Source organism: Oncorhynchus kisutch, linkage group LG18 (genome assembly GCF_002021735.2).
Source record: "Oncorhynchus kisutch isolate 150728-3 linkage group LG18, Okis_V2, whole genome shotgun sequence".
Lineage (NCBI taxonomy): Eukaryota > Metazoa > Chordata > Actinopteri > Salmoniformes > Salmonidae > Oncorhynchus > Oncorhynchus kisutch.
In genome coordinates this window covers 21,260,696-21,279,434 of record NC_034191.2, presented here as the reverse complement: position 1 = coordinate 21,279,434, position 18,739 = coordinate 21,260,696, and the positions used below count along the sequence as shown (strand labels likewise).

Sequence of the window (18,739 nt, the reverse complement as noted above, 5' to 3'; positions counted from 1 at the left end):
AGTTAATAGGAGCACATCTGCAATTGAATTAATGTGAGTACAGTTTTCCTCCACTTTCTTTTTCCGGTCCTCATTTATGACATCTAACATTGATGAGTTGCTGTCAATAGTCCTTTTATGCTGATTCCGAGCATACATAGCATTGATATGATGCTCTGCCTTTGAATGCGGCTTAAACTCATAATCTTTAAACAGCGCCTTTTTCCAGTTACAAAAACCTGACTGTGATGTGAAGGCAGATTCAGGTGTATTGGGCAGAGAAACATGACTGTGATGTGAAGGCAGATTCAGGTGTATTGGGTAGAGAAACCTGACTGTAATGTGAAGGCAGATTCAGGTGTATTGAACAGAGAAACATGACTGTGATGTGAAGGCAGATTCAGGTGTATTGAACAGAGAAACATGACTGTGATGTGAAGGCAGATTCAGGTGTATTGGGCAGAGAAACCTGACTGTGATGTGAAGGCAGATTCAGGTGTATTGGGCAGAGAAACCTGACTGTGATGTGAAGGCAGATTCAGGTGTATTGGGTAGAGAAACATGACTGTGATGTGAAGGCAGATTCAGGTGTATTGGGCAGAGAAACATGACTGTGATGTGAAGGCAGATTCAGGTGTATTGGGCAGAGAAACATGACTGTGATGTGAAGGCAGATTCAGGTGTATTGAACAGAGAAACATGACTGTGATGTGAAGGCAGATTCAGGTGTATTGGGCAGAGAAACATGACTGTGATGTGAAGGCAGATTCAGGTGTATTGGGCAGAGAAACATGACTGTGATGTGAAGGCAGATTCAGGTGTATTGAACAGAGAAACATGACTGTGATGTGAAGGCAGATTCAGGTGTATTGAACAGAGAAACATGACTGTGATGTGAAGGCAGATTCAGGTGTATTGGGCAGAGAAACATGACTGTGATGTGAAGGCAGATTCAGGTGTATTGGGCAGAGAAACATGACTGTGATGTGAAGGCAGATTCAGGTGTATTGGGCAGAGAAACCTGACTGTGATGTGAAGGCAGATTCAGGTGTATTGGGCATAGAAACCTGACTGTGATGTGAAGGCAGATTCAGGTGTATTGGGTAGAGAAACATGACTGTGATGTGAAGGCAGATTCAGGTGTATTGGGTAGAGAAACATGACTGTGATGTGAAGGCAGATTCAGGTGTATTGGGCAGAGAAACATGACTGTGATGTGAAGGCAGATTCAGGTGTATTGGGCAGAGAAACATGACTGTGATGTGAAGGCAGATTCAGGTGTATTGGGCAGAGAAAAATGCCTACAGGCAGTTGAATCTTGACTTACAGAATATTCAAGCCATGAATTGTCCTGATAGCAGAAGCTGTTGAAAGCCCGTTTCCTAGTACTACTGTCACGCCCTGACCATAGAGTGCCTTTTTATTCTCTATTTTGGTTAGGTCTTGGTGTGACTAGATTGGGTGATCTAGTGCATTTATTTCTATGTTGGCCTGGTATGGTTCCCAATCAGAGGCAGCTGTTTATCGTTGTCTCTGATTGGGGATCATATTTAGGCAGCCAATGCCCCACTGGTTTTTGTGGGATCTTGTTTTTGTGTTGATGCCTGTGAGCTCTACAGAACATCACGTTTCGTTGATCTTTACTGTTTTTGTGAGTTTCAATTAACATGTGGAACTCTACGTACGCTGCGCCTTGGTCCGACTATGATTACCACGACGATCGTGACAACTATGCTGAGTTCTGAGAAACATTTTCAAACTTATTCTCTCTTCTTCTTCTGTATGTTCTTCTTATTCTTCTGTATCTCGCATCCAAGCTTAATATTCTCTCTTCCTCGTCCTCGATTTGAAAATTCGCCGCCGAACATCAAAATAAATGCTTCTTTCAACAAGAGGTGAAACGAGATGTCAAACAGCATCAAAATGTCAGTAGCAAATGACATTTTGGGGGTGGCACCCCGGACACCCCTCTAGCTCCGCCCCTGACCCTGATGCCAGCTAACTTCCTGTCAGATTTTTCATGTCCGGTTGCTGGTTTGCCGCTAGGCTACCTGCCTGCAACTATTAGTTAAGAATGAGATAATCTGGTCAAGCCACGAGTCACTAGATTACCCTCTATTAGTTATCAATTAGTGTTTGTTGCTGATTTGACATATTTATATAATGTTCTGTGTCACAATAATATGATATGGCCTGACAGAAACTAGAATGTGTTTTACGGTGAAATATCAATGAAGGAGCAGAGAATATCTGTAATGAAATTCACGGGCCAGGGTCCATGAACTTCCTTTAATGAGCTTGTGGCATTTCCCTCCTCTTCTATCTGTGAAGCAGGAATATAGTTATTCTAATAATGAGAACTGTATCATTTTTATTGCACATAGCTGTACGGCCGTTCCAGATCTATAACTGCGTCTTTATTCAGTCCTGATAACACAGGGTTTAGCTAAATTTAGGGGACACATTTTCATATGTTGCCTGTCTTGCAAATTCACGTTTTTCTATGAATTTTGACTATAACCAATGCTTTATTTCTCTCTGCCCTTTTCTCCTTTTCACTCACTCTCTTTCTCTCTCTGTCCCCCTCTTCCTGTCATTCTCTCTACCTCTCTGTCCTCCCTGCAGGTTTCGGCTTTGTAACTTTTGAGGTTGAGGACGTTGTGGAGAAAGTATGCGAGATCCACTTTCATGAAATCAATAATAAAATGGTGAGTGGCTCTCGCTTTTCAAAACGGTGGACGGTGCGTTGCTGGCTGGATTAATATTTGATTTTCTCTTTAGCACAGCGGGAACGATGGCAGACACACACACACACACACACAAACACACACACACACACACATTTTTAGGGATATGGAGTCAGTGGTGTGCACTGTGCACCGATGACCACACACCATGAAATTGTGTTTGTGAGTCGTTCCTGGCAGAAGGGCAAAACAACCTGTCCCTACCTCACGCAAAACCACCCTGCAAATCAGGCTGGAACAGGTATCCATGTCTGTGAAAGCTGGTGGTATTATTGAAAGAACAACAACATTAAACCTATCAGTCCAGGCTGTTTCAATGCCACACCTGATGCCAGACCTGGTGTTGATGTTTATTCTTAATCTTCAGTCGTGGAAGTGTGTTTCCAGCAGACTGGTCTCGGGTCAGGATTAATGGCCTGTTGACCAGGTGGTGGTGGGGGTAGGCTGTGAGCAGGCTGGCTGAGGCCCAGGATGGCGAGACAATGAGGTGCAGAGAGGAGGAGGATGGTGGTGGTGAAGCCTGGGTGTAGCGTTAGCCTGCGCTAGTTGCTTGTCACTAATGCAGCCTGCTGTGGCTCAGAAAGTGCAGTATAGCAGCATAGGGGGAGCATATCAGACCCTGCATGGCTCCATATGCCGTGCACTGACAACTCTCCCTCCTTAGTCAACACTACCACTACAACACTACTCTCCTTCCTTAGTCTACACTACCACTACTACACTACTCTCCTTCCTTAGTCAATACTACCACTACTACACTACTCTCCTTCCTTAGTCAACACTACCACTACTACACTACTCTCCTTCCTTAGTCAACACTACCACTACTACACTACTCTCCTTCCTTAGTCAACACTACCACTACTACACTACTCTCCTTCCTTAGTCAATACTACCACTACTACACTACTCTCCTTCCTTAGTCAACACTACCACTACTACACTACTCTCCTTCCTTAGTCAACACTACCACTACTACACTACTCTCCTTCCTTAGTCAACACTACCACTACTACACTACTCTCCTTCTTTAGTCAACACTACCACTACTACACTACTCTCCTTCCTTAGTCAACACTACCACTACTACACTACTCTCCTTCCTTAGTCAACACTACCACTACTACACTACTCTCCTTCCTTAGGTAATACTACCACTACTACACTACTCTGTCATCTTAGTTCAACACTACCACTACTACTCTACTCTCTCATCTTAGTTCAACACTACCACTACTACACTACTCTACTCTCTCATCTTAGTTCAACACTACCACTACTACACTACTCTCCTTCCTTAGTTCAACACTACCACTACTACACTACTCTCTCATCTTAGTTCAACACTACCACTACTACTCTACTATCCTTCCTTAGTCAACACTACCACTACTACACTACTCTCCTTCCTTAGTTCAACACTACCACTACTACACTACTCTGTTCTCCCTCCTTAGTCAACACTACCACTACTACAATATTCTGTTCTCCCTCCTTAGTCAACACTACCACTACTACACTACTTTCTTTCCTTAGTCAACACTTCCACTACTACACTACTCTCCTTCCTTAGTTCAACACTACCACTACTACACTACTCTGTTCTCCCTCCTTAGTCAACACTACCACTACTACACTATTCTGTTCTCCCTCCTTAGTCAACACTACCACTACTACACTACTTTCTTTCCTTAGTCAACACTTCCACTACTACACTACTCTGTTCTCCCTCCTTAGTCAACACTACCACTACTACACTACTCTCTTTCCTTATTCAATACTACCACTACTACACTACTCTCCTTCCTTAGTCAACACTACCACTGCTACACTACTCTCCTTCCTTAGTCAACACTACCACTACTACACTACTCTCCTTCCTTAGTCAACACTACCACTACTACACTACTCTCCTTCCTTAGTCAACACTACCACTACTACACTACTCTCCTTCCTTAGTCAACACTACCACTACTACACTACTCTCCTTCCTTAGTCAACACTACCACTACTACACTACTCTCCTTCCTTAGTCAACACTACCACTACTACACTACTCTCCTTCCTTAGTCAACACTACCACTACTACACTACTCTCCTTCCTTAGTCAACACTAACACTACTACACTACTCTCCTTCTTTAGTCAACACTACCACTACTACACTACTCTCCTTCCTTAGTCAACACTACCACTACTACACTACTCTACTCTTCCTTCTTAGTTAATACTACCATTACTACACTACTCTCTCATCTTTGTCAACACTACTACACTACTCTACTATTCCTTCTTGGTTAATACTACCACTACTACACTACTCTCTCATCTTTGTCAACACTACTGCAACTACTCTACTATTCCTTCTTAGTCAACACTACAACTATTACACTAATCTCCCTCATTTGTCAACACTACCAGGAGAGTAGTGTGATAATGGTAGTGTTGACTAAGGGACATTAGTGTAGTATATTACTGCAGCAACAGGAAGTGCAGCAACAGAAAATGTTCATTGTTGTGTGGATTATAATTAATGTACATTTTTATAGGGGTTCAGACATGTTTAGTTTGGGCAAATCAAGTCTGACATTTTGACAAACTTTAAGACCCACAGACAGATCCAGTCTCAGCCCCCCAGACCCACAGACAGCCCCCCCGTCCCACAGACAGACACAGCAGCATTCCAACCACAGATACAGCACAGATATTGACTTTCACATGATAGTGCATCAAATGCTCTCATTGTTCAGCCAAGCCCCATGTGCCCATCGACTGGATGTATTAAATTGGGCTTTGGGGGAATTGCATGCATTGTTTGCATCTTTTGGGGAGGTTAAGAGAAGGATGAGAAAAATGAATATTTTCATCCCCGGCCTGCTTCATTCAGTTTTACCAGCTCCTGTCTCCATAAAATTATAACTCTGTTTGTGGGGCTTCCTGGTTGCTGAGGTGTTGGAGGAACAACTGGGAAATAAATGACTGAGAGAAGGTATGAAAAGTGGGATGAAGCGGAAGAATGTTTTGTGTGTGAAAAAGCGATATTGGATGGAGTCCCGCATCCTTTCTTTCTTCCCTCTTGTAATCTCTGATGCTGTTTTCAGAGTTTCTCTTTGCCAAACGGATAAAAGCCACCTTGGAGGCATCGTCTGCTAGCAGCCTGTGCATTTGTGTGCGCGTGTATGTACGTGCGTGTGTGTACGTGTGTATTTTACTAATATTCAGCAATAACATTATAATGATTATGTCGTAAATGGCAGTAGTAACACACCCTTGGAAGTGTCCACCAGGCCGTAGCCCTCGTGCAAGAGATGCTTTACAGCCACCATTTCACAAACACACCATCTGTGCATCCTTAACCCTCAGCTTTTAAGAGGGAAGGGGGCCATCTCAGTCTCCATCTGTACTTCCTGTGTGTAGCTATCAGGCATGACCCAGGCATTGACTCCTCTCCTCTCCTAGTGAGTGGTTCTGACTGGGACTTACAGGACTCTGCATCAAGAGATGATGTTACCAGGCATCAGTGGCTCAGTGCCAGTATATGGGTGAGGCCCTACTCTGAGTGCCAGCCGCCCTGGGCCGAACCTGTTTGATACCCACTCTGGGAGGCAGTGGTGTAAAGTACTTAAGTAAAAATACTTTAAAGTACTTCTTCAAATTAAATTGTATTGGTCACATACATGTGTTTAGCAGATGTTATTGCGGGTGTAGCAAGATGCAGCGCAGTAGTATTTAACAAGTAATATCTAACAATTTCACGACAATACACACAAATCTAAAGTAAAGGAATGGAATTAAGAATATATAAATATTTGGACAAGCAATGTCAGAGCAGCATTGACTAAGATACAGTAGAATAGAATACAGTATATACAGTTGAAGTCGGAAGTTAACATACACTTAGGTTGGAGTCATTAAAACTCGTTTTTCAACCACTCCACAAATTTCTTGCTAACAAACTATAGTTTTGGCAAGTTGGTTATGACATCTACTTTGTGTATGACACAGGTAATTTTTCAAACCATTGTTAACAAACAGATTATTTCACTTATAATTCACTGTATCACAATTCCAGTGGGTTAGAAGTTGACATACACTAAGTTGACTGTGCCGTTAATCAGCTTGGACAATTCCAGAAAATTATGTCATGACTTTAGAAGCTTCTGATAGGCTAATTGACATAATTTGAGTCAATTGGAGGTGTAGCTGTGGTACACCTCTGGTTCATCCTTGGGAGCAATTTCCAAACACCTGAAGGTACCACGTTCATCTGTACAAACAATAGTACACAAGTATAAACACCATGGGACCATGCAGCCGTCATACCGCTCAGGAAGGAGACACGTTCTGTCTCCTAGAGATGAATGTACTTTGGTGAGAAAAGTGCAAATCAATCCCAGAACAACAGCAAAGGACCTTGTGAAGATGCTGGAGGAAACAGGTACAAAAGTATCTATATCAACAGTAAAACGAGTCCTATATCGACATAACCTGATGGACAATGACCCCAAGCATACTTCCAAAGTTGTGGCAAAATGGCTTAAGGACAACAAAGTCAAGATATTGGAGTGGCCATCACAAAGCCCTGACCTCAATCCTGTAGAACATTTGTGGGCAGAACTGAAAAAGCGTGTGCGAGCAAGGAGGCCTACAAACCTGACTCAGTTACACCAGCTCTGTCAGGAGGAATGGGCCAACATTCACCTAACTTATTGTGGGAAGCTTGTGGAAGGCTACCCAAAACGGTTGACCCAAGTTAAACAATAAAGGCAATGCTACCAAATACTAATTCAGTGTATGTAAACTTCTGACCCACTCTATCTGACATTTCACATTCTTAAAATAAAGTGGTGATCTTCACTGACCTAAAATAGGGAATTCCTACTAGGATTACATGTCAGGAATTGGGAAAAACGTATTTTAAATGTATTTGGCTAAGGTGTATGTAAACTTCCGACTTCAACTGTACGTACATATGAGATGAGTAATGCAAAATATGTAAACATTATTAAAGTGACTAGTGTTCCATTATTAAAGTGGGAAGTGATTTAAGTAGTTTTTTGGGGGTATCTGCACTTTACTATTCATATTTTGTACAACTTTTACTTTTACTCCACTACATTCCTAAAGAAAATAATGTACTTTTTACTCCATACATTTTCCCTGACACCCAAGAGTACTCGTTACATTTTGAATGCTTAGCAGGACAAAAAAAAAATTCAATTCACACACTTATCAAGAGAACATCCCTGGTCATCTACTGCCTCTGATCTGGCAGACTCACTAAACAGAGAACATCCCTGGTCATCCCTATTGCCTCTGATCTGGCAGACTCACTAAACAGAGAACATCCCTGGTCATCTACTGCCTCTGATCTGGCAGACTCACTAAACAGAGAACATCCCTGGTCATCTACTGCCTCTGATCTGGCAGACTCACTAAACAGAGAACATCCCTGGTCATCTACTGCCTCTGATCTGGCAGACTCACTAAACAGAGAACATCCCTGGTCATCTACTGCCTCTGATCTGGCAGACTCACTAAACAGAGAACATCCCTGGTCATCTACTGCCTCTGATCTGGCAGACTCACTAAACAGAGAACATCCCTGGTCATCTACTGCCTCTGATCTGGCAGACTCACTAAACAGAGAACATCCCTGGTCATCTACTGCCTCTGATCTGGCAGACTCACTAAACAGAGAACATCCCTGGTCATCTACTGCCTCTGATCTGGCAGACTCACTAAACACAAATGCTTTGTTTGTAAATGATGTCTCAGTGTTGGAGTGTGCCCCTGGGTATGTGTACATTTTAAAAACAAGAAAATGATGCTGTTTGGTTTGCTTAGTATAAGGACTGTTTTATTAGTCATACTTTTACATGTAAATATCCAAGCCCTGACAGAGCTCGGACATGTGGAGAGGCTGAGAGAGGAGGAGATGATAGATAGAGTGGTGAAGGAAAACTCTGAATAGGCTTTTTGCATTCCTCTTCAGAGTGGACAGACTGGAGTTCTGGCCCAAAAACTGCGGCCCAGGTTTGACTGACTGCCTGGATGTGTGTCAGTCTGTTTAGACCTGACACTCACACCCCTTTCACACTCTCTCCAAATCGCTTCATACAAAACCAAGACCAAGCCTTATCCCCCCCCCCTCCTTTGTCCGGTAGTACTCACTGAGCTTTGCTGCTTTACCGTGCTGTGACGGTAGAGTATAGGTGTTTAACTGGAGTGTAGGGCGCACAATAAAGCTGGAAAGTGTTTAAAGGCCTGGTCGAGGCAGACTGAACCGTGCAGCTGTTGGACACACGTAGAGGAGTGGATCGATCCTGGTCTGGGATAAACCCTCCCTCAGGTACCACCCAGACAGGAAAACTTAGAGAGAAAACACAGTCTACTGTATCAGTGCTCTTTCTTAGATGCACAAATGAGGTAATTATACCCTGTACTTTCCTTCAACGGATCTGAACTGGATGTGAGACTAGTGGTGAGGGCTGTATGTTAACTGTCCATTCTTACACCGTCCTCATAGATGTCAACATTTAACTGCTTTGGTTTCACTGATTGACCACCAAACTCAGCCTTGGGTATGCAAGGACCTCACTCTCCTCTCTGCTGGTGTCTCTGTGCTGTCTGCACCAATAGCTAACAGCGCCCCTCGACCTGTAGACCTGCTACATGTTCCCAGGCAATACTGCTGACCCCTCTCCATAATCCCCATGCTGCCCCCATGTAGCCCCCCTTCCAGTACAGATGTACCCTGGCTCATTCCCATCACGCCGCCCCTCTCTTCCCTCCAGCCCCCTGCCTGCCCCCGGAGGCCCCCTGCGCTAGCCCACTGCGGCGCTAGCCCATTAGCATGTATGATAAGTGCCTAGCATGTCGGCGGGCCAATTTAAAGGCTGGCTCTGCCATGCCAGGGCTCAGGCCTGCAATATCATTGGGAGATAATCTACCGCTGTGAGGGAGAAAGTGGCAGCTCGGGGCGTGCATAAAATCACTCTTATTTTCTCCTTCTCCCTCTCTTCTCTTTCTTCCTTCTGGCTGTTAACACCACTACTTCTTCTGATGACACTGAGAACATGGCAGAAACACCCAAGGGAGGGAGGGAAGTGTTTGTGTGTGTCAGAGGAGGGGCAAGGCAGAGGGGACATGACATGATTCTATGAGTGTTTCCATAGTTGATATATCCCTCAGCCCATTTAATCCCATTAGGAGACATGTTAAGTTGATTCTTCCTGTCTCTCTCTCTCTGTGTATTTACTCAGCTCTCTCTGTCCAGGAGAAGTTAGTGCATGGCTCTCTCTCTCTGTCTGTCTCTCTGTCTCTCTCTCTCTCTCTCTCTCTCTCTCTCTCTCTCTCTCTCTCTGCATCTCTCTCTCTCTCTAACATCTCTCTCTCTCTCTCTCTCTCTCTGCATCTCTCTCTCTCTCTCTCTCTGCATCTCTCTCTCTCTCTCTGCATCTCTCTCTCTCTCTCTGCATCTCTCTCTCTCTCTCTCTGCATCTCTCTCTCTCTCTCTCTGCATCTCTTCTCTCTCTCTCTCTCTGCATCTCTCTCTCTCTCTCTGCATCTCTCTCTCTCTCTGCCATCTCTCTCTCTCTCTCTCTCTGCATCTCTCTCTCTCTCTCTCTCTGCATCTCTCTCTCGCTCTCTGCATCTCTCTCGTCTCTCTCTCTCTCTCTCTCTCACATCTCTCTCTCTCTCTGCATCTCTCTCTCTCTCTGCATCTCTCTCTCTCTCTCTCTCTCTGCATCTCTCTCTCTCTCTCTCTCTCTGCATCTCTCTCTCCTCTCTGCATCTCTCTCTCTCTCTCTACATCTCTCTCTCTCTCTCTGCATCTCTCTCTCTCTCTCTCTCTCTGCATCTCTCTCTCTGCATCTCTCTCTCTCTCTCTCTCTCTACATCTCTCTCTCTCTCTGCATCTCTCTCTCTCTCTGCATCTCTCTCTCTGCATCTCTCTCTCTGCATCTCTCTCTCTCTCTCTCTGCATCTCTCTCTCTGCATCTCTCTCTCTGCAATCTCTCTCTCTCTCTCTCTCTGCATCTCTCTCTCTCTGCATCTCTCTCTCTCTCTCTCTCTCTCTCTCTCTGCATCTCTCTCTCTCTGCATCTCTCTCTCTCTCTCTCTCTCTCTCCTCTCTGCATCTCTCTTCTCTCTCTCTCTCTGCATCTCTCTCTCTCTCTCTGCATCTCTCTCTCTCTCTCTGCATCTCTCTCTCTCTCTCTCTCTCTCTCTCTCTCTCTCTCTCCCCACCTGCCTGCCCTTTGTGTTTACACACGGCAGCACTGCAGTATTTTAGAGTAGGTTAAGCTAACAGAGGTGAATTGTGATATTTTAAAAGATTATAGTAATTCAGCCAATTGTATTGGAGCATGCCATTTCCAAAGTGCTCTTTCAGACCAGACATGTCACAGTGGAGAGAGGAAGAAATCCAGTTCTTAGAAAGGGGGAATGAAAGTTGGACGGGGGGGGGGGGGGGGGGGGATACATAAAGTATAATTCCTGTACATAACTGACAAAAGGGTAGAACACCAGTGAAAATGGTATGGTAAAGTTAACAGGGTTTTATGACCTCCTATCTGTAGTTGATGTAACGCATAAAGAAAAGAAAGCAGTGGAGATGCAGTGGAGATGCAGTGGAGATGCAGTGGAGATGCAGTGGAGATGCAGTGGAGATGGCTCCCTCTGCTCGCTTCACCCTGCCAGACCCCTCTGTAATCTATAGCCAAGACACACACACACTGCCTGAAGAAGAGCCCAACAACACACACACACATGTGTAACATTTTTACTTGCTCTAAAGCGCTTTCCTCTCGCAAACGCCACAGTGAAAATAGATGTTCTGTTTTGGAAGCATAAATAGCCTCTGTTTTTTCACTGCAGATATAGATTTGTGTGTCAGGCAAAATAGCTTTAAGTGTATTAATAATGTACAGGGGCTCCCCATTCCTCCCATGTAATCTAATTCAACTTGCCATGAATTATGACTCAGTGTTAAGTTCAGGGTTCTGCCGTCAGGCAACGGAGCAGATGTCTCTTTCCTTCTCTCTCTCTCTCTTTATTTCTCTCACTCTCTCTCTCTTACTCTCTCTTTCTTTCTCTCACTCTCTTACTCTCTCTCTCTTTCTCTCTCTCTCTCTCTTTCTCTCTCTCACTCTCTCTCTTACTCTCTCTTTCTTTCTCTCACTCTCTTACTCTCTCTCTTTCTCTCCCTCTCTCTCTTTCTCTCTCTCTCTTACTCTCTCTCTCTTTCTCTCACTCTCTCTCTTACTCTCTCTCTCTCTTTCTCTCACTCTCTTACTCTTTCTTTCTCTCACTCTTTCTCTTACTCTCTCTGTCTCTTTCTCTTACTCTCTCACTCTCTCGTTCTCTCACTCTCTCTCTTACTCTCTCTCTTACTCTCTTTCTCTCACTCTCTCTCTTACTCTCTCACTCTCTCTTTCTCTCACTCTCTCTTACTCTCTCTTACTCTCTCTCTTACTCTCTCTTTCTCTCTCTCTCTCTTACTCTTTCTCTCTCTTTTCCAATGGTGGGGGTCATGGTTGGGGGATGTGAGTAGACGTAATGGCAGTGTAGGTATCGGGATACAGAGAAATGCCTGAGACCTCTGTGGTAAAACAGGCATTTCACTGCTTACATGTACACAAATTGAGTGGTTACTGTACATGTCTTTTTATAGCCCTGCTCAGATAATAATAGTCAAAACAGGCCATCTGATGTGACCACTGTTGTCATGTTTGCCTCTGTTATGTTGATGTTCTGGTTTTGGGTTTAAGTGCCTTTCGTTCTCTTGCCTGGAGTGACTGTACTGTTGTATTGAGGGATGAGTCACTCTGCCAGCCAGGCACTGCACTCTGCAGCACTGCAGTTCTGGGGAGGAAGACAGGGGAAGAAGAGATGTGAGAATTAATCAGTTCTCTCCTCTCCTTTTGTCTGTCTGTCTGTCTGTCTGTCTGTCTGTCTGTCTGTCTGTCTGTCTGTCTGTCTGTGAATGAGGCAACTTCTCTCTCCTCTCCTTTTGTCTGTCTGTCTGTCTGTCTGTGAATGAGGCAACTTCTCTCTCCTCTCCTTTTGTCTGTCTGTCCGTCCGTCAGTCAGTCAGTCAGTCAGTCAGTTAGTTAGTTAGTTAGTTAGTTATCGGGCCTGTCAGGGGAATTGCCTGCTCTTAAATGTGCTGGAGGAAACAAAACGTGTCTCTAAAGAAGGTTGGTTCCAGGCGTTATGGCAGTCAGGGAAAGTGACAGTGTTCCTTCTGAACTGGATCGTTCTAAAAGAGAGAAAGTGCTGATGTCCCAGCTCTGTCACTTTTAGAAATGTATACTTTTACATAGTTTAATATGAAGAGGGCTTTGATCCTGACTAATATGAGCTGGAATATTGTCAACATATGGAAATCTACGTGGGCAAGTGGCACTTACCAACAGAAAAATGATTGCTCTTCTGTAATTGTTTCCTTGTAGAATAATTGTTCTTTAGTAGGGGTTGTTTGTAACTGCAGTCACATTGTCACAATAGGGAGGTTGTTGGTGTTAAAAGGGATGGTTAACATTAAAAACACGTCCCAACTTTCACGCATTAAAGCTCATGATGAGGGTGGGGAGGGGAGGAGGGTGTTCTCTCATTACCCCCCCCCCCCCCCCCCCCTGCAGGAGGAGACTGGCGGGTGGCATCTGCCCCCCACAGCTCCCTGCCCTTCACAGCTCCCTGCCCTCTGGTCCTGGGTGGACCTGTCAATCAAACCACTCTGACAGAGGTCTGTGCATGTGTGCGCCGAGATGCTCTGCTCACAATAATGTCATTATGAATAGATTAGGCAAATTGATGCTTGTATAAATGAAATGTTGGAATTAGTTACTGATAAGAAAATTTTAAAAAATCACTCTTTAAACATTTTGATCATAACACAAGAAGAATGTTTTATATTGCGCTGGAAATGTCTGGAAATGTATCTAGTTACGACAAATCATCCGACCTGCTTCTGTATATCATCTATGCCTTTTGAATATTTTATTTCATGATGACTACTGGACATTTGTCTAAAGTTTAAAGACAGATGGATGACGTAAACTTAGAAAACCACAGACTCAAACACCAGAGAATCACACACTGTAATACTCTATCCTCTCTCCTCCCTCATCTTTCTCCACTCCCCTGATAAGAACGCCAGCCATCCCTCCACCCCCTCACTCCCCCACACCATTTGCCCCCTTCATATTTTCATTAAGAGCTGAAGGACCTCATCAGCACTGGTTGAAACCTGAGCCATCCATATAATTAGTTAAGTAATAACAGGGAAGCACCCATCAAGCCTCTTAACTAACGGGCCCTGGCCCCAGCGCTCTGCTGGCACTGATGACACCCACCCCGATCACGACCAGCTCTCCACGGCCATTAGCCAGCAGCGGGCAGAGACCCACTACTGCTCCCCTCTTCACCCGCCTGATGCTGATATAATTATAGACAGCTACTGTTTTACCATTGTGTTTAATTAGAGGCTAGGATGAAGGTTAGCATGGCCTCTAGCATAGCCCCTGTCTGCTCTACCATTGTGTTTAAATAAGAGGCTAGGATGAAGGTTAGCATGGCCTCTAGCATAGCCCCTGTCTGCTCTACCATTGTGTTTAATTAGAGGCTAGGATGAAGGTTAGCATGGCCTCTAGCATAGCCCCTGTCTGCTCTACCATTGTGTTTAATTAGAGGCTAGGATGAAGTTTAGCATGGCCTCTAGCATAGCCCCTGTCTGCTCTACCATTGTGTTTAATTAGAGGCTAGGATGAAGGTTAGCATGGCCTCTAGCATAGCCCCTGTCTGCTCTACCATTGTGTTTAATTAGAGGCTAGGATGAAGGTTATCATGGCCTCTAGCATTGTCTCTGTCTGCTCTACTATTGTGTTTAATTAGAGGCTAGGATGAAGGTTAGCATGGCCTCTAGCATAGCCCCTGTCTGCTCTACCATTGTGTTTAATTAGAGGCTAGGATGAAGGTTAGCATGGCCTCTAGCATAGCCCATGTCTGCTCTACCATTGTGTTTAATTAGAGACTAGGATGAAGTTTAGCATGGCCTCTAGCATAGCCCCATGTCTGCTCTACCATTGTGTTTAATTAGAGGCTAGGATGAAGGTTAGCATGGCCTCTAGCATAGTCTCTGTCTGCTCTACCATTGTGTTTAATTAGAGGCTAGGATGAAGGTTAGCATGGCCTCTAGCATAGCCTCTGTCTGCTCTACCATTGTGTTTAATTAGAGGCTATGATGAAGGTTAGCATGGCCTCTAGCATAGCCTCTGTCTGCTCTACCATTGTGTGTAATTAGAGGCTAGGATGAAGGTTATCATGGCCTCTAGCATTGTCTCTGTCTGCTCTACTATTGTGTTTAATTAGAGGCTAGGATGAAGGTTAGCATGGCCTCTAGCATAGCCTCTAGCATAGCCTCTGTCTGCTCTACCATTGTGTTTAATTAGAGGCTGGGGTGAAGGTTAGCATGGCCTCTAGCATAGCCTCTGTCTTCTCTACCATTGTGTTTAATTAGAGGCTAGGATGAAGGTTAGCATGGCCTCTAGCATAGCCTCTGTCTGCTCTACCATTGTGTATAATTAGAGGCTAGGATGAAGGTTAGCATGGCCTCTAGCATAGCCTCTGTCTGCTCTACCATTGTGTATAATTAGAGGCTAGGATGAAGGTTAGCATGGCCTCTAGCATAGCCTCTGTCTGCTCTACCATTGTGTATAATTAGAGGCTAGGATGAAGGTTAGCATGGCCTCTAGCATAGCCTCTGTCTGCTCTACCATTGTGTTTAATTAGAGGCTGGGGTGAAGGTTAGCATGGCCTCTAGCATAGCCTCTGTCTGCTCTACCATTGTGTTTAATTAGAGGCTAGGATGAAGGTTAGCATGGCCTCTAGCATAGCCTCTGTCTGCTCTACCATTGTTAGTGTTTTCAATGTATTGAAACAAATAAATGTACCTTAATAACACAATGGCCATGGTGTGTTTTAGGATGCTTTTGATAGCCCTGGTATAAGAGCAATAAGCATTGTGTTAGGAGGATGGAATGTCAGTCAGCACAGCAGGGTGTGTGTGTGTGTGTGTGTGTGTGTGTGTGTGTGTGTGTGTGTGTGTGTGTGTGTGTGTGTGTGTGTGTGTGTGTGTGTGTGTGTGTGTGTGTGTGTGAGACAGAGACAGAGAGAGAGAGAGAGAGAGAGAGAGGGAGAGGGAGAGACATAGAGAGAGAGAGAAAGAGAGAGAATCCTGCAAACTTTACCTGGAGATGCAGCAGCCCTGACATAAGACAACAAGCAAACATGGGTGCTCATGGAAGGAAACGCAAGGATCCCTTCTCTGTTCTTCATTTAGCCCAAAATGAAAGATGTTAGGTTTGATGGTCAGGTGGTCCACCTGATGGCGCTACTCTGAAAACCCTGTGTGACATGGGGTCAACACTTCCATATTCCTTTCATGTATTTCAGTGTTCATCTCAAGTACAGTAAGACGTCTTTTCACGTATGACTGATGTGTGTCTTGTTGTCTGTCCTGAAACCTCTGACACTTGCCATATTCCTTGAATGTATTCAATGTCTATTAATGTATTGTCTATGTTCATCCTGTGTACTGTGAGGGAACTTGTCACAGATGTATGTCTGGTTGTGTACTGTCCACAGGTAGAATGCAAGAAGGCCCAGCCCAAGGAGGTGATGTTCCCTCCAGGTACGCGAGGCAGGGCCAGGGGCTTGCCCTACACCATGGATGCCTTCATGCTGGGGATGGGCATGCTGAGTGAGTACACTTGGATTGGTACAAGACATAATTTCAGAATGAATGCGGCCTTATGGTAATATTGACAAAACACAATATGGCAATTAGCAAAAGTAGTAGTACGTCCCAAGAGACCCTTACCAAGACTTTGACATTACCATTGTTTCTAGTGCTGTGGCAGGACAAGAAGGGCACTCTGCCTGACACGGACTAGCTGTGTCTCTCTCCACTGCTGACATGTTCTCTCACACTGTCTGATACCAACACCAACTCGGTTACCAATCCTGATTCTGGCTCTGACAGTGCTAGTGATTTCTGCCTGACACGGAGACTCTCAGCCACTTACTATCTATAGGAATGTAACTAACAGGACACGCTCCCCAAAACACAATGAAGGAATAACAAGGCAAGGGAAATACAGTCAAATGACTCCTACAAGTTGCTGCCATTTATTAACATCAGCTAGACGAGAGCTCATTCCAGGAAATGCTGCCAGCAATGGTCTGCTGGAGACTCACCTTACTTCCTCCCTCCTCACGACTATACAAAGATCCCCTCCCTTAAAGCCATTCACTTAGCGTGTTCTCCCATTTTCATGTAGATTTGACAAGGAAAAGACAGGAAACAAGGATCCTGAGAAGGCTCCCCCAACCCGCTGTACCCCCCCCCCCTTTCCAGTTCCCTCCTCCCTTCTCCAGCTCTCCTCAGAGCTTCAGCCCAGCGTTAGTGACAAGAGATAATTACTGTTAGATTGATCGTCTGCTCAAAGTAACTGAAGCAAATAAATAGTTTGATGCTGGGTGCTGAATCCGAATGACGGCTAATGGAAGCTGCAGGATAGGTCGCCCTACCCGTAATTTGGCTTGATGAAGCATCCTCATAGGGGCTTGCATGAAATATTCTATTGATATTCAGACAGGTCCGTTACCATATCCACTGCCTCAAACCCCCCACCCACCCCCCCAAACCCCCATTCTCCCAGCCCCCAAATTCATCCAAGCAGGGCTATGCATTACAGAAGTAAATGAAGAGGAAAATTGAAGTAATGTTAAATTATAAATGTATGATTTCATCTGCCAGACCTGAAGATTGCTGAATAATAGGGTATGGATATCACAGGGTTTCATCTGTTGGGGGGATTAGAGGAGAGGAGGGCTTGTCTCCTACTATAGTTCATCAACATCATTCATTCTCCAACTTCTCCACCACAAACCTCCAGCTGTAGTTCCTGAAGTCTGCTGGAGGCACCAAACTCTAACTCAGCCTGGTTGGTTTGGTAGAGATGTGTCAAGTTTCTCTACAGGTGATTTTGTCAATACCCTGTCCACAGACACAGTTTAGAGCAGGGTTCTCCAACTGTGTTCCTGGAGAGCTACCCTCATGTAGGGGTTCGCTCCAACCCTAATTTAGAGCACCTGATTCTAATAATTAGCTGGATGATAAGTTGAATCAGGTTAGTTACAACTGGGGTTGGAGTGAAAACCTACAGGAGGGTAGATCTCCAGGAACAGGGTTGGAGAGCCCTGTTTTAGTGTAATGTGAAGAGACTCCACAAGAATCTGGTGAATATATTCAGATGTATCATCGATCAACCTGACAAAATGTGAAGCAAATGAAAAGAGTGCATAGAAGAGGAGAGGAGAAGAGATGTTTGAGAAGCAGTGAAAGAGAAGATGGAGAGATGTGTGAGAAGCAGTGAAGGAGAGGATGGAGAGATGTGTGAGAAGCAGTGAAGGAGAGGATGGAGAGATGTTTGAGAAGCAGTGAAGGAGAGGATTGAGAAATGTGTGAGAAGCAGTGAAGGAGAGGATGGAGAGATGTGTGAGAAGCAGTGTAGGAGAGGATGGAGAGATGTGTGAGAAGCAGTGAAGGAGAGGATGGAGAGATGTTTGAGAAGCAGTGAAGGAGAGGATGGAGAAATGTGTGAGAAGCAGTGAAGGAGAGGAGAAGAGATGTGTAAGAAGCAGTGAAGGAGAGGATGGAGAGATGTTTGAGAAGCAGTGAAGGAGAGGATGGAGAAATGTGTGAGAAGCAGTGAAGGAGAGGAGAAGAGATGTTTGAGAAGCAGTGAAAGAGAGGATGGAGAGATGTGTGAGAAGCAGTGAAGGAGAGGATGGAGAGATGTTTGAGAAGCAGTGAAGGAGAGGATGGAGAAATGTGTGAGAAGCAGTGAAGGAAAGGATGGAGAGATGTGTGAGGAGCAGTGAAGGAGAGGATGGAGAGATGTGTGAGGAGCAGTGAAGGAGAGGATGGAGAGATGTGTGAGG

The 18,739-nt window shown here is 44.7% G+C and overlaps 1 protein-coding gene across 2 annotated transcripts in view; it reads left to right on the top strand.

Annotated features, from left to right (window-relative positions):
* Window positions 1–18,739, top strand: part of LOC109909234 (RNA-binding protein Musashi homolog 2-like) — a 322,173-nt gene that overhangs the window by 235,125 nt on the left and 68,309 nt on the right. For both annotated transcript variants that reach the window (XM_031795526.1, XM_031795527.1), the window contains exons 8-9: window positions 2,605–2,687; window positions 16,379–16,493. In XM_031795526.1, the coding sequence (XP_031651386.1) occupies window positions 2,605–2,687; window positions 16,379–16,493 (198 nt within the window). The remainder of the gene's footprint in view (window positions 1–2,604; window positions 2,688–16,378; window positions 16,494–18,739) is intronic.